We start from the raw sequence: 15784 nt of genomic DNA on the forward strand, positions 1-15784 counted from the left end.
AAGAGTTGTACAGACGGTGGTTTAAACGGATACGAATTAAACATCGAGTGCTCGTGAAATAACGACATCGATCATTGTACATACCGTGATCGAGCGTCTGGCCTGGAGGGTCCAGACAGGCAGACTCTTAATACACCCTCGTTGGAAAAGGGAAGAGGAGAAAGATACGGGGAGGTGAGATCGGACGATCATTTACCGTGACAGTCGGTGTGCACGCGTGGATTCGTGGCGACACGCGTAGCCGAGGATGCTGTTTCGGCTCGCCGCTCGTCACGAAGCGCGACGCGTTAAAATCACCCTTAGGCCGTTCGTTTCGTACGTCGGCCAACAGTTTCGTTCGCCCCGTACGTTCGTTCCGCTTGCACTGATTTGTTCGTCTAGAGAGAATTCCAAGGATATGGCGATGGTGGTGTCGGTGATGGTGGTTTTTAATGTCGACCGCCCCCGTCGCCCCCGACAGACGACGAAAACGAGAAAAAGCTCTGACTGCAGGCGCGAGCAAGAGGAAGATGGCTCGCTCGCTCGCTCGTTCGCTCGCGTGCGCTCCACGCAAACGAGCAGCGTGGAAAGAGCTACGATGGAGGGGAATAAAAAAAAAAAAGAAAAAAAAAAAGAAGAGAAGGGAAGGCAGAATCCTCGCCCGAGGATGAAGAGTGGCAACGATTGATCTTGCGTGCTTTACATCGGGAGTTTCCAACCGGTCGAGAGGTTCTGCCGTCGAGTGCCGCGTTGACGATTAATATCGACGCTGCCGGGGTGCACTTTTTCCTTCGTTTTTCCTGGCCGTTTCACGGCCATTCCGCGTCCCTCGTCAACGGCAATTGCGGAATTTATCCTGGCGAGGGTGTAAGGGAGAGAGCAGGGGCGGGAAGAGCGAGAGAGAGAGAGAAAGAGAGAAAAGGTCGCGAACCGCGGTCGTGTGGAACAGAAACGAAAGAAAATAGAGCGTGAAATCATACGTCGGCGTGTTCGTTGGCTGTTTTAAATGGGAGACAGGCTGTGAACCGAACGAAAATTTCCTAACCGAGTTGTCGGAATTGGGGGGTTGGAAATAAAAGACGATCGTGGCTGAAATTGGTGACCGTAGAGAGAGAGAGAGAGAGAAAAAAAGAGGCAGATTCGTAGAGTGGGAGTTGGCGGAGTGAATGGTTCGCGCGGCAGCTGAAAAGTTGTCGACTGACGAGCGGAAAACGCTTCACCGCGCTTCGCGGCCCGCGTCACCGGTGAACTTTTCAATCACCGATGATTGTACGCGTTCGCGATGCCTTTTCCATGATCACGGTGACGAACCTTCGGCATTTTCCGTGTTTAACATCGCGGATATGGACGGAAACGGCCTTAACGCTACTTGCTCGAAGCGAACGCGCTCTTTCGACCGAATGGAAACGCGCGGGAAAAAGGAAGACGAGATAACGCGAATCACCGTGATCAGACGGCATCGATGCTTCGGGGAATAAAGGGGTATCGCGATTGATTAAACGAGGAAGAAATCGTCGGATCGAAATCTCGATTCCCGTAGGGATTTGTTAACCGTATCCGTCCCTGCGTACCATGGACCAATAGCGATGCCGTGCGAGACGTTTCGGCGGCATCGTTGCTCGCAACGCATGTATAGTTGCCATTATGCGCCGTGGTCGCGCTCTGTATCATCAACGCGAGATCGTAGTTGCCGATCTGATGGGTGGTCGTCTCCGTGGAATTCAATGGCCTGCCGTCCTTCAGCCAGGTGATCTTCAGCGGTGAATCGCCATCGCTCACCACGCAGACCACGTGCACCCGCGTGCCTTCTTGTATATTGGCAGGAAAGCTAAACTGATCGATTTTAGGCGGTACTGAAAATTACAGGAGATCACGACACATTTTTACTTCATCACGACCCGCAACGGGCAACCTCCTCTTTCTATATACCCCTCGAGTTTCGTCGCGAGTCACAGTCTAGCGGATCGAGGCACCGAGCGAACAGAATTTTCCTCCGTCTTTTTCCCCTTTTTTCCAAATTCTCTTTTTTTCAGCTTTTTCTTTCCTTTGTCGAATAATCGCAGAATCGTAAACGCGGAGAACGCGATTGAAAGGAGACAAAAGGCGTACGCATCGGTCGTTATCGTTCGACGCCTCGTCGACGCGCAGCGTTCGATCGCTTTCTTTTTTCGGGCTTCCCGAAGCACGATCGGTTCGATTCCACGCGAACAACCGTTTTCAATGCGTTCTATCCTCTTACGGAACGAGCGTTCTTTTCGTCGCGTCAACGTTATCCCCTCGACTCTCGAGAGTTCAACGACATCGGTCGTAACGCGAGCCTGATTACGCGTACGCACACATGTACGTATCTACAGTTTCGCAGTCTCTGGACACCCGTTTTCTTTTTTTCTCTGTACCCTAGAAAGACCCACGACGCCTATCGCGTGTGTCCTACCTGTGAAAACGGCTCAGCGTGATCGGTGCGGTAAAAATCGTCGATCTGAAACCGTTATTAATCCAAGAAACGTTTCGCAGTCTTATCGATTCGATGCTATAACTGGATACGAAGAAAACGGTTAAACAGTGTCACAATTGAAATGCAGACTTTTCGTTCCTCTTGCTTCAATTGGAACAACAGCGTGCGACGGAGATCGCGGATTGAAAACCAGCGCAACGAGATATCGATCTTTGGACGAATTATTCCGATAGCGTACTCCGATTTCCGATGAAAAATATGTAATAATTCGCGAGCAACCTCGTTTCATTACCGCGAAAAGCAGGGTATTATTTCCGTCGGAGCCGGGGGATTCAATCGGAATCGGCCAGCGAAAGGGGGTACAAAAATACGCGGGGCCGACGTAAATACGCGGTAAATCGTATAGAAATCTCGTGGAATCGTCTCGCTGGAAAAAGTGGAAAAACAAATCCGGATCGAGACAATTACGAGCCTCGTTCGAACATGGTTCCGAGAAACGGAACGTCTCCAGTGTCCCTTTTCCCCGAGATTATAACCGGGGAAAAGCAGGGCCGCGGGAACGATGCACCGCTGAACGAGTGACTTTTATCCCCGGAAGACCGGTTGCGTTGCACGAGATTCGGTCCGCGTTCACGGGAACGGTGGCCGCTGCTAGGACAGAAATCCTGACAGAGCGGATCAGCCGTGGTGACGAGTGACGTCGCGGTACGCACGCTGTTACTTCAATTCAAGCAGACAGAATCTCCGGTAACGTTAAACGAGTCAAAGAGGGATGAAACTTTACCTTTCACTTCGATGTGCACCGTCTGCGAATCGGAACGACCCTGCTTGTTCTTCGCCGTGCACGTGTATGCACCGTGATCGGTGCTTCTGTCGACGTGATGCAGCACCAGCGTGCCGTTCGGGTACACCTCCTGGCGTCGGCTCGTCGGCAGCACCTTTCCGTCTGCAGGTACCAACGAAACGGTGTCTCTTAGATATCACGGGCCAATTTTCCAGCGAACCGACGCTTTGTCTCGTCAGGCACGCGAATGACAGGTACGGTAGAAAGGAAACGACGCCTTTACCCTTTGCCAGGGTGCAATTGGTCGCGGTGCAAGCCCGATTGCCCGAGTTTCGACGACGTCTCGCGAAAATCTCGCGGTTCGTTGGACGCTGGAGCGAATCGATGGATCTCGAATGACGCGTCGACTCGGAAGGATCGGATGTGTCACGCGTTGAGAAAGTCACAGGGTTCGAAGAATATTCGAGGGCTATTTGCTCGCGGTTACGCAGACCCAACTACCCTTGATGACCTTGCGACACGCGGACAAGCGACTTTACACGCGTACCAACACCGACTCGGTCGATTTTCCCGCGTGAAATCGTCGGTATACCCGAACCACCGATACCCTTATCGCAGCTGGCGTGCGACGACTTTGAAAGTGTGGCTGTGGCGGGTATCGCGCGCGCGACGTCACGCTAGATCGCTCGTGAAAGGGAGAAAGTTACGGGGCCAGCGTTTGAAACTTTTCCAGGAGTTGGGTTCATCGTTACCGGAAAAGAAACGCTCGAACTTGGTCGTTGCCGTTCGGATGCCGGTTAGCTAGAGTTTCTGCCGGCATAAAACCCCCGGAGCTCTACCCCGTTCCAGCGCTCTCGCCCCCTTTCTACCGGCGCGTAGCCCCGCTCTCGGCAAAAAGTTCATTTAAAACGCTCGAAAAACCGACGGTACTTTCAGTTTCTCTGAAATTTCATTCGTCTCCTTGCCGGCCAGATTTGCGAGGGTACGCTGGACTGCGGACCGCGGTAACTTATTTACGGGCTCTTTATGCGTCGCGAGCGTTTCAATTCCCGCTTTAATCCGTATTTTCCGCGCGGTGCGGCCAAGACGGAAAGGGTGACGCGCGGCAACGACGACGAGGAGATTAAAGTAAACGTTCCTCGGTTTCCTGCACGTATACAGAGGGAAGAGTCGCTAATGGCCAGCTCGGGGTGGTCACGACAGCATCAGCAGCGAAATCGCGTTTCGATTATACGACGCGCGTCGGATGCGTCGGGGTGGAAATGTTCAGTGGGCTACACGCGGCCATCACTGACCCTTCTCCCAAGTGATGCTGCTGATCGGGAAACCGGCGACCGGACATTTGATGACGGTGATCTCGCCGGCCACCGCGGCGTAGTTCCCCATTGGTCGAACGTGTGGAAGCCCGTAAATGTTGAGACGGGCCAAATGGTGAACCTTCGCCATCCTGTTGGCCGCCGTGCACCGGTACTCTCCGCCGTCCTCCACGTGTACCACGCTGATGTTCACGTGCGATATCACGTCACCGTGCACCGTCACATACTGGCCTATCATGAACCTGCGGACAAGCAGAGATCTCGCGTTACCCAACGTTACGTCCTCGTGGCAATTTCTCGAAAGATTTCCGAGCGAGCATAGTATTCAATCTCCAGGGTCGAGCTAATTTTCATCGTCAACTCTGACCACGCGTATTCGCAAATAGACGACCCGTATACTCTATTCTCCGCGTTTTCTTCTTCCTCCCGCCTCCGTCGAAATTGCTAATGGCGGTTGCCCGAATAATTTCGAGCGTATATAAATTCGCGCGAATTGGCGACAAAACGCGAGGAATTTAAATCTCGGCTATCTCGAAGGTTTCCCCCGCATGTTCGAATCGTGGAAATTCGATAAGCGAGATTAAATAACGCAACCCCGAGTCCCGGGTCGTTAAACATTTTCCTGGTCCACCGGGTCGTGGAGAATCGAAAGGCAGAGATCGACCTCGAGTTCGTTCCTAACGAGATCATTATCGACGGGATCACGAGTCGCTTAACAGGGACAGACGGTGTGGAGACATGCCCAAGAAGGAAGGAAAACACACGTGGTTACGTTATTGAACAGCGTACACGCGGTCAAATCTATCATTCTAAATGGAGCGGCTCTAAAAAGTTTAGACTGAGCCCGGTTGATTGGTAATTTTCCCCTCAATTGGTTCAGAGAATCGAAGCCCGCAGGGAGGTATCCGTTCCCACGGGACCCGGCGTTATAACGTGGCAAGCTGGTCTGATTTTCCGTCGACCGTAATAGCCGCGGTTTAATAACCGAAAATAATTGTGTACACACCATCCATCGATTTTTGATCCCCGTGTAAAGATCGGCACCGCGTTCTTCCAGAAAAGGGCGAAAAAAGGAGGAGAAGGTGAAAAAAGAAGGGTCACTCTATGCCCCTTTGATTCCCGATTCACGCGCGGACGAGGTAAAAAGAAGAGGAGCGTCGTTACCTGTCGTTCTGCGGAAGAGGAAATCCGTCCAGGGTCCAGGAGAAGTGCGGCGTCGGATTTCCGGTGGCGATGCACTTGAGCGATACCGAAGGGCCAGGCTGGATGGTCTGTTCGATGAATTTGTACAGAAGCTGCGGCGCCGCGTCTGAAGAGAGCACCATTAAAGTTTTAAACGCTTCTCGATCGTGGCTGCGACGGCGGCGGCGGCGGCGGCCAACGTCGACGAGCAGTTTTTATAATTATGCAAACGACGCCGCGGTAATGGGCGTTAAAGCGAGTCGAAGGTGAGCGTGAAGGCGGAATAAAATTTTCTTGCGCGTGACTTGTACGCTCGCAGAGATACCGCGTTCCCGCAGGTCTGCCGAAAACTCCACGGGGATGTAATTAAAAAGCAAAAATAAAAAGAGCCGCGAAAAAATATATGTCGGCGTAATTCAGTTGGTTATTGTGTTTCACGGGTTTTTCATTTGACCGTTTTCAGCTAACGCGTTTTTTCCCAGCTCTCTTTCACCGCGGGAGAGGAGTCGTAATTCGACAAGGGGGTTACGCGAACCTCACCCTCCAGCGAAACGCTCGCGGTGCAACCGAAAGCTAAATAACGAATCTAGCAACATTACCCCGGGCCAGCGTGTTTCAATTTCATCGGGTGAATCGATCGTGCCGGAATTCACCGAGAACACGTAGAGATTTCGAAATAATTCGACGGTGCGTGGATACGAGCAGCTACGAGCGGCCCGGCCGACTATTCCCGAAGCTCGCTACTTGAGAAATCACGCGAGCTTCTTCCTTATTATTTCCCCGCTGCCTCCGTGAGCGAGAACGTGCCATCGTCCAGTCCCGTCGATAATTTCCAACCCCGTTCTACGCCGCTGATACACCCGAATTTCACGTTCGACACGTTCGAATCTGCGCCGGGAGCCGAACTCCGTAACGCGAGTCCACGACGATAACCCGGCACAGCCGGAGCACGGATCCAACCGAATCGCAAGTTCGGGCAAGGGTTGGAAATTCGTGCGGGGTCAGCTAACGACCAGGTAGCTGCGGGGAGAATATTGGCGCGGTGCACCTGCCTCAGGTGGCCTATGGGTGTCTGGGGTCACGCACACACGCACACGCGCGGAGGCGGCGCGTACGTTCCGTGGAAATGATCCTGGCTCGCCGCAAGGCGGGGTATTATGCACGCAACATTTACATGACAAGACCTGTACGCGGGCAGAACTATCGATCTGCGGTTTGACGCCTGAACTCGAGTGCCGCCTAGTGAATTAACCCCAAATTATAGAGCCGACAATAACCGAGCTGCACAGAGCTGCGCGGCTGTTTGCTCACGGCGTAAATCAGGATGCCGTATTGCCGGATGCCACGCCCCGTTTTGCGGTCCGCGTATTATTCTACGATGGCCCTGCCGCGTTCGTTGTCATTCACCCCGTTGGCCGATTATCGAAAACTTCGCGCCGTTCCCCATTCGCCGTTCATCTCGAACGCGCCTCGTTCCGCCACGCGAGTCGCGAGTCCAGCATCCGCGTCCCGGCTCCCGGTGTCCTTTCGGTTTATTATATCAACGAAACGGGCGAAACGTGGATCAGTGAAAAAGTGACAGGAGGAAGGAAGATTAGGATTTCGCTTCGGTATTTAATCGTGATACCCGCGGGAGTTCTATTTTTCTTCGGTCGACACGGTCTCCCGACGGAGTTTGTCGGTTCCGGGATTCTTAATGGCCGTTTGGGAACAATTTGCAGTTATTATCGAACAGAGAGAAGTTGCGGGCGCAACCTGGCCGGGTTTAGCGCGTACAGCTTTGATGAGGTCCGAAGTGGTTTGCGCCCTGGTGATCAGACGCTCGCAGTAGTACGACTCGATGATATACACGTCGCCATTAGGCCGTTGTTAGGACGACGGCGGATTAATTGTTCTTCGTCGCGTCGCGTCTACTTCGCGATCCACGCGTTCGGCCAGCGAACCCGCGTCGATGACCTGCGGAAATACCGGCGTCGTATCGATTTTCCGAGATCGTCGGTGCATCTGTCACATTTCGAAGTTATTTGCCCGAAAGCGGCCCGTGATATCGCGATTTCCTAAAAATTCCTAATAAAATTTTACGCGCGTTTTATTCTCGGATCGAGTGGGAACGCAGCGGAATCCCGTTGATGGGAAGCAGAGCGTATCGCGCGACGCGATTTGCGATCGGGTAATTCGACAGGAAGACATTATTTACCGTACCGTGATTGCCGGCCCTGTAAACGCGCTAAAGCGGTATAAATAAAATGGAAGTTTGCCAGTATCGGGGAACGGCTGCGATCTCTCGCGTTCCGTGAAAACGATGACGGGATATTACCGCGCGAGTTCGTCTTTGGAATCGAGCGGAACACCTCTTTATTGTTACGTTCGTTTAAAAATGAAACACCACCGACGACCCGAGTCCCGCGGAATATTGACTCACGCTGCGGGCCCGTGAAAAATTTAACACCGGTATTTTACAAAATATTTCGCAGCTTCGCGACCAGCAGAATTTTCTCGCAGGATCATTTGGCCCGTAGCCAAAATCGACGGTTTCCCTTCTCTCTAATTCTTTTTCGCGAGCCATATGCGCGTTCCATAAACCGTTCCGCTTTCCCCGGCGAAATAGATTGAAAGAAGAAAAGAGAGATGGATAGACACAGACAGAGAGGACGAGAGGAGAAGAAAAAAAACATCACGCGCGTAGTGGATAGAAGCGGTTCTACGCTACGCGTACCTACATCTGTTTTTCCCCTTTTCAAAGTCGCTTCGACATCGTTACAAAAGTTCGCCGCTTTGATTCTTTCCCTTTGTTACGCGAGAGGATTAGTCCGCTTCCAATTATTTCGAGTTGCACAAAGCGATACGCATCGGGAGAAAGAGAGAGAAGGGACGAACGATTTTCATTCTCCGGTTTTTCTCCTAGTTTTTTCCCCTTTTTCCCCCCTGTATACTCGTTTCGGTTAAACGCATAAATTATTTAAAAGGACAGTAGCGGTGGTCGATGAAAAGGAGGCCGCTGGTCCGCGCGAACAAAAGGAACGCACGAACGGGGAACGTCGTGGCTTATCGGCGGACGGAAAGCGAAAGTTATTAACTGCCGAGAATTGAACGCGTTTCCTGCTCGACGCGAAATTCCGACTTTTCTCCACGCTTAAAAATTTCCACAGCGCAACGCCTCGACTGAGAAATAGAGCCGAGCCGGGAAATAAACGAACTCCTGTCTTTTCTATTCTCTATCCGCTCGGCCAGGACACGCTCCGATACACGCGCGAGAACGCTCGGCGGATAATTAAGAACCTTGGTCATCGTTGAACGAGTCGGAAGTAATTACGAAGCGAAATTCGGAATTAAGAACGAGTTTCGAGTTATTCCAAGGGCGACGTTGATCGACTCGCGTCTATCGCGAAGTGGACACGATCGATTACCCTCTCCGACCTAATTTCTCAACGACGCACTTTTCGATTCTCAACGTTCTAACGTTTTCCAGATCCGCTGTCGCGCCCCTCCTGGAAGCAGCGAGGCGAGGGAAGAGTACACGGAGTACTACACGGGGAACGACGGAGACATCGGTACCCGGGACATGAAGCCGGTGAGAAATGTTGGCTGATGCCTCAGCCGCGTATACGTGACACTAAGACGAAAATAGCCGTCGGTATGTACGTGCACTTAAGACGGTCGACTGACAGCGTCGTTTAAGGTAATGGATTATGTCACGCGAGTGCGGCCTTCTCGTAGTACGCCAGTTTTAAAGACGTCAGCCGGGGAATATTCGGCCTGCGATACGCCATGTTGGTTCGCCGTGGGTTTTTGCGCGGGAATTTCGAACGGATAGCAACACTTTTAACCAACGTTCTCATCCCACGAACGTTGGCTGGCGATGCGTTTCTTTCACTCCGCGAGCTGGCGGCAACCTCACCCGGCTTCCCACCCTCGTGACTAAGACAAATGGTATGTATTTATTTCACGGCACGCCAGCCAGTGGATTTCTCCTTTCTCCATTATGCATCGCCCTCGTTAAGCATTTTTTCCCTCCTCCTTTCCACGCTTCTCCCCCGTCTTTTTCCACCCAGCCACTGCTACCCCCTGGCTTCTTCGTCCTGCCTTCGCCCATCCTTCACCCTTTCCTTTCGTCCTTTACACCTTCTTTCCCTTCGTCTTCCGCTCGCTCGCTCGCTCGTTCGTCCTAACTTGGCGGTCTTATTTCACCCTGCAACGTTTCCAGACCGAGCTTTTTGTCGCGTCGCCCTCCTCGAACCCGCGCCTCGTTCCGCACGCGAGAATGGGCTAGACCGCGTCGCGTCGGGATCGAGAGAAACCGACGGAGTAATGAAAGAATTCGGTTGCGCGCGTATTGAACGAGAGGGACTTGCCGGGGACGCTGACGAGGGGCGAAAGGTAAGAGAAAGACGGCCAGGCGGGAGATAAGTCGGGTAAGGGGAGCAGCAGGATGCGACGAAGCGTGGAATCGTGTTGCCAGACTGGATATAAATTCCAGGTGAAATTCTGAACGAAACTAAAGGGTCGGGGAATTTTATACTTGGCTCGATATCGGCCGCTAGTCGGCCCAACTTTCCACGCGTTCTTCGCCCCTGAAAGAAGGCCCCCCCTCTCTCTCTCTCTCTCTCTCTCTTCTTCTCGGTCGAAGGGTCGGATTAACGGAGCACGGCTCGCGTCTGTCGAACGGCCAACTTTGTCGTTAATTAAAAATATTTAACCCATCCGGCGGATAACGGGATAAAGCGTCATTGTAATACGTATTTCCTCTCCTTCTTCTCTTTTTCGTCGCGTTTAACGGACTCGGCTGGCGAACGGTGCACGAAAAGCGATTAAAAACAAAAAGGAGGAGGGAAAATGGAGAAAAAGGTTGGTCAAAGTGGTCGTACGAAAGTTTCGCAACAGAGACCGCCGACCCCTTGGTTAACAGTCGCCCGGTAATAGCTTTAATTTAGCCTTATTATTTTCAGACTGGAAGTTTTATAAAACTTCCGCGCAGCCCCGTGCAACTCGCCAGGGAGGCGGGTTACGAGCGCTTAGGTACACTAATCCGTCTTGACTCTTCGCGCAACGGTTTAAGTACGTCTTCGTGTTGTACGAATTACGGCGGGAAAGTTACTCGGTAACCGGGCAGGGGTTGGGCGCCAGATATATTTTCATTGCCCTTAAATTTTTAACTTTCGAAGAGGTAATTTCCCGGCCAGGGCCAGGGCGCGTTAACGGCCACGACCGCGTCCCATTTCTCTCGCCTTATCCACGCACCGTTCATAAAACGGCCGGATGGAAGTTTAAGAATTAAAGCCACTCACCCCCTAGTCGTAGTTCCGCCGTCGCCTGCACCATCTCGTAGTCGTTCTTCGCGAAGCACTGATACATCCCCTTGTCGTCCCTCACCACCGATGACACGCGTAACGTCGACCCGTCGTTCCCCGTGATCTTGCTCCGACCGGAAGCGCTCTCTCCCACGGGAAGCCCGTCCTTCGTCCAGAAGATCACCGGGATTGGTTGGCCGGTGACCGAGCACTGGAATTCGGCGTCCTTACCCAGGTCGACGGTGACCTGCAACAGTTATCGATTCCGCTGCGCGTTAACCGGCGCACGTTCGCCAATAAATGTCACTTTTAATATCCCGACTGTCCTTAGAACTTAATATCGTTTCGGTGAAAAGTTGGCCGCGCCACGATCTCGCCGGAATCTGCTTCCTCGACAGCAGCTGTGCGATGTTCCATCGGACGTGATCATCGATTCGGCTACCACGCAGCTGTCTGTACGTGGTCGAGAAAAGATCTCGAATAGCTGACGACACGATACCGGCCAGCTCCTGGCCTCCTAATCCCTAGGTCTTACCTAGACTAATAATTTTTCAGCGAGTTAACGAGCCAACGAGTACCAATCTCGTCGTCGTCGTCCATGCACCCGATAGCGCGAGAATTTCGTTCACGGGAGAGATAGAACGGTGCGGCGTTTATTTTATAAACTTAACGACGTAAGGCGAAGATCGAGTTACCCGGGCTCTTTGGAATCCGACGTGTACGCGAAGCAGGGGATGACAACGTAACCGAGCTTTGTTCGCGACGCATGGTAAGAGGAATCGCTGTATTAATACCTTCCGTTAATTTCCTTCCTCATTTTGGAAACTTCGACCGAGTATCGATCCCCGGATAGACATCCTTTGATCCTTGTCAAGCGCTGCGTGGAAATTATGAAAGATCGGACGGCGGGGGAGGCGTTTAAAGCGTCGGAAACAGCTTTGTGGCGGTCGATGGGAACGATCGGTGAAAAAGATAGCCGACAGCACGCGATAGTTCCGGAACGCCGGTAGAAAACGCCTAACGTGCTTAGACACAACGGGGCGAATTCCAATGCAGCGGGCGCGGGCATACCGGCAAATCGAATGTCCTGTTGGGTATTTCATCGTCTACCTTCGAAAGCTTAATTGCTTCCGGGTCGCGTGGTCATCTCCCTTTGATCAGTTTGTCGGCCCATCTGATTTATCATTAACGAGAATCGTTCTGTGTAAACGGGTTGCGGCGAGCAGTCCGCAACAGCGCTGGTAGCAGCGTTGATATACGAAACAGTAATAAGTCGAGAGACGACTGGATTCTTGATACGATGTTTCCATTTAACCGTGACTAAAGAGGGAAACGGTTGATCGAATCGCTGGATAGGGACGTCGGATGTCGTGCTCGTTGGATTAATTAAAATATCCGGAGCACCGATGTATTCGTCTGCATTAAATTTAATACCCCCGGTATCCCGATTACTATGAAAAATCGCGATACAACGCGCGACGATCCGCTGCGGGCACCGCGACACACCGACGCAATCGTGCTTGAAAGCGCACGGCCGCTAGTGGTGGTGCAGGTTGGAATTAATCGCGGCAAGTAGAAAAGTCTCGACATAGTCAGACACGGGTAGACCGCGTATGTACCGCGAGGCATCGGAGCCGTGTATATCGGGTCGCGGTTGAATGGAGTGGCCTACTGGCATTTCCATATGCATCTTGAGTCGCTTAATTGATCACCGATCGAGGAAACGAGCCTTTGATCTCGCCAGGAATCCGTCTTATGTATTATTGAAGAGGCTCGTTTATCCGGTCGTCGATGGTGATACACGGCCACGGACGATTCTGCGCCCTGATTACCAGCGATACATCAATAGACATACGCGCATATGGGTTTACACTGCACAGTGTACACTTTGGCCCGAGTCCCCGTAACGTGACCGCCCTCCGGTCATGAATTTCGAAAGCGTCCCGAGAGCCAAAGGATCGAAGAAGAGATTCCACGGGCACATAATACACGGAGCGTACAACGATCGACGAAAAAGGAGGACCGGCTACTGTGCCACGGCTCGAAGGACCGCAATAAACGGGGCTACGAGATTTATATTCAAATTCCGCGATCACGGAGGCGATTTGCCGCGACTACGAGGCGCGAACGTGGACGGTCCACGGGCAGAGAAATTCGACGGACGTCGCGCGGTGAATCGAACCACGGCTACAACCACAACCACGACGACGACGACGACGACGACGACGACGACGACGATGCCGGTCATTAAATATTGTCGAGAGGATTGCGCGCGTTGCTCTCGCCTGGCTTCTTTTGTTCCACGACCCCAAAGGAAACTTTCTTTCAAACCGAAGACCGGTTTAAATATCCTTTGATACGGTATTCAAGCAGCCCGAGGAAGGAATGGGAAATAAGATGCGCAAGGATGGCGCCTTTAAAGGCGACCGAACGAGCTGGCTGGAAGAGGTGAGGTGAAGGTGAAGAAGGAGAAGAAGAAGACGACGAAGACGGTGGGGAAGGAAAAAAAGGGCAAACCTGCGAAGAAGTCGGGTTGCACCTAGGTCCCTTTTGTCTCCGTTGTTTTCGTCTCTCTCCCGCGGTATCGTCGCGTTATTACGACGTCCAACGATGCGTTTACATTGTCGATATAACCGTGATATAGACCGACGCGATGTCTTCTTCCGAGGCGTCTTCTCTACCGGCTGAATGGAGTGAGAGAAGAGGCAGAATTATTGTGGGAATTTCTAGAAAAATAGGGGCAAATAATCATAAATTCCGTGGAACGCGAGCAAGACTCTGTGCTCAAGCTGGAGTGGAATGTGGCGGAATTTTCTCGATTCGCTACGCTCGCGAGAATATCGTCGAGCGAACGTACCATAGGATTAGACGAATGGAACGATCTTTGTTACGTGGAAAACCGAATAAATCCGATTGCCGCTGGCTTATTTTCTTTCCCGTGCAGTCCACCTGGTATCGAGTCCGATGCAAGCGATGGCTTTCGTCGGACTAGGAATTCGGTAGGGGACCGTTTCGAGTGCGTTATTAACCGGCGATTTGTAAGGGGAAAAGCGGTCGGCCGACCGTTCGCAATTATCCGCAGGACCGTGGGATTTATTCTACGAAAGTTCGAGTCGAGAAGCATTGCGTGTCGAAAAGACGCGACGATGCTTTTAATAAAGCGACGGCAAACTCGGCCACGTTAATGGAAGGAAGCGCCAACGGGGCGAATGGCAGCCAATATATGAGAGAATCCGTCCGCAATAAGCGTTTCATTGCTGATGACTGCAAAAGTTATGCGAGAAGTTTCCGGCGAATGAATGCTATTTCATCGATTCCGTTTCCCGATCCTTTTCCCCCCTATATCCGCCGCGATATGGACCATTCGTTGATCCTTATTCCCTTTTTTTGCAGGACCCACCGACTATATCGCGAGCGAAGAACCGCATACCAACCTGTTCTTTCCGTTATTCATCCCGGAATTTCGGCAGGCGTTACGTCGCACAATGGGGAATCTCGCCGAGAAGCTTGCCAAAAGACAATTTTTCAAGCGTAAAACTACGTCTTGTTACTATAACGCGTTTGTTATATATTGCACATTTCGGTGCAGCAAATGTACATGCCGCATAAATTTTGAAATATGACAACCAATTTGCCGAGGTACGGGTTATCGAAGTTGACAAAATTTAACCCATGTACCCGGCATATCTTTTACTTAGGACATTTTGTGTTTGCAACATTTTTCCTATAAATTTTGCTATTTGACGATATAAAATAACTATGAATTTACTCGCGCAATTCTTGTTGCAGGATATGATCATTTTTATCGGTGGTTGAATAAAGAATCAGAAAAATAGTCGCGTTGTCTAAGAGACTTTACTGAGAGTTTTAATATCCATTAAAAAAATTTTGCGGAAATTTGGGGTTTTGGAAAATATTCAAATTTGAAGATAGAGGGATTTATAGATGCCTATGTAAATGACGTTAGTGACGTCACTTTCTATTTCGAATTGATTACTCTCGTTTTGTTGTGTTAAAATAAAAATAGAAATTAACAGGAAAGGTATCCATATTGATGGAATAAATAACAAAAAATTATTAAGAAGTAATTAAGAATTATTAGAAATCTAACAAAATTTGTAAACAATTTAGAAGGAATTACACTATGAAAATTTCAAGAAAAGATATGACATAAATGCATCATGGAAGTTTATATTCTAAAAGCGCAAGTGTAATTATAATTTGTGAAAAGTTTATAAATTATTAGATTTAGCATTAGTAACAAACTGTTATTGTTAATAACAAATTGTTCACAACGTAAATTTATAATAAAAGTGAAAAAATTAATAAATTATTGACTATTACTTGAAGATACAAAGCACTTGTGTAAAAGTAAGTATATAATTTACAAAAAGTTTATAAATTATTATAATGATTGCCAATAACAAATTAATTTTGTTAATAACAAATTGTCCATAACATAAATTTATAACAAAAGTGAGAAAATTAATAAGTTACTGGATATTACTGGAACTTACGACGTACGACACGTTAAAATACATCTATAATTTACAAAAAGTTTATAAATTATTACATCCATTGTTAATAACAAATTAATAATGATATTAACAAATTGTTTACAATGTAAATTTATCATAGCAGTGAAAAAATTATTAAATTATTGGCTATTAGGGCGGAAAAATAACAATTAATGGAATCGGTAAAATTCGGAAATTTTCGCCGATCTTCGGCCGGCCGTCGCTATATAAGGGGCCCGCGTGCGGGCTCGAGCCAGTTGTCG

The 15784-nt window shown here is 50.3% G+C and overlaps 1 protein-coding gene across 1 annotated transcript in view; it reads right to left on the minus strand.

Moving 5' to 3' along the window:
• The window catches only part of LOC108554807 (Down syndrome cell adhesion molecule-like protein Dscam2), a 92723-nt gene that overhangs the window by 3572 nt on the left and 73367 nt on the right, over nt 1-15784 (minus strand). Inside the window, exons 6-9 of the mRNA XM_017910200.1 lie at nt 11002-11251; nt 5699-5843; nt 4514-4776; nt 3219-3380 (exon numbers count right to left, since the gene is read on the minus strand). Of these exons, the coding sequence (XP_017765689.1) occupies nt 3219-3380; nt 4514-4776; nt 5699-5843; nt 11002-11251 (820 nt within the window). The remainder of the gene's footprint in view (nt 1-3218; nt 3381-4513; nt 4777-5698; nt 5844-11001; nt 11252-15784) is intronic.

Source organism: Eufriesea mexicana, unplaced genomic scaffold, assembly GCF_001483705.2.
Source record: "Eufriesea mexicana isolate 0111107269 unplaced genomic scaffold, ASM148370v2 scaffold77, whole genome shotgun sequence".
NCBI lineage: Eukaryota > Metazoa > Arthropoda > Insecta > Hymenoptera > Apidae > Eufriesea > Eufriesea mexicana.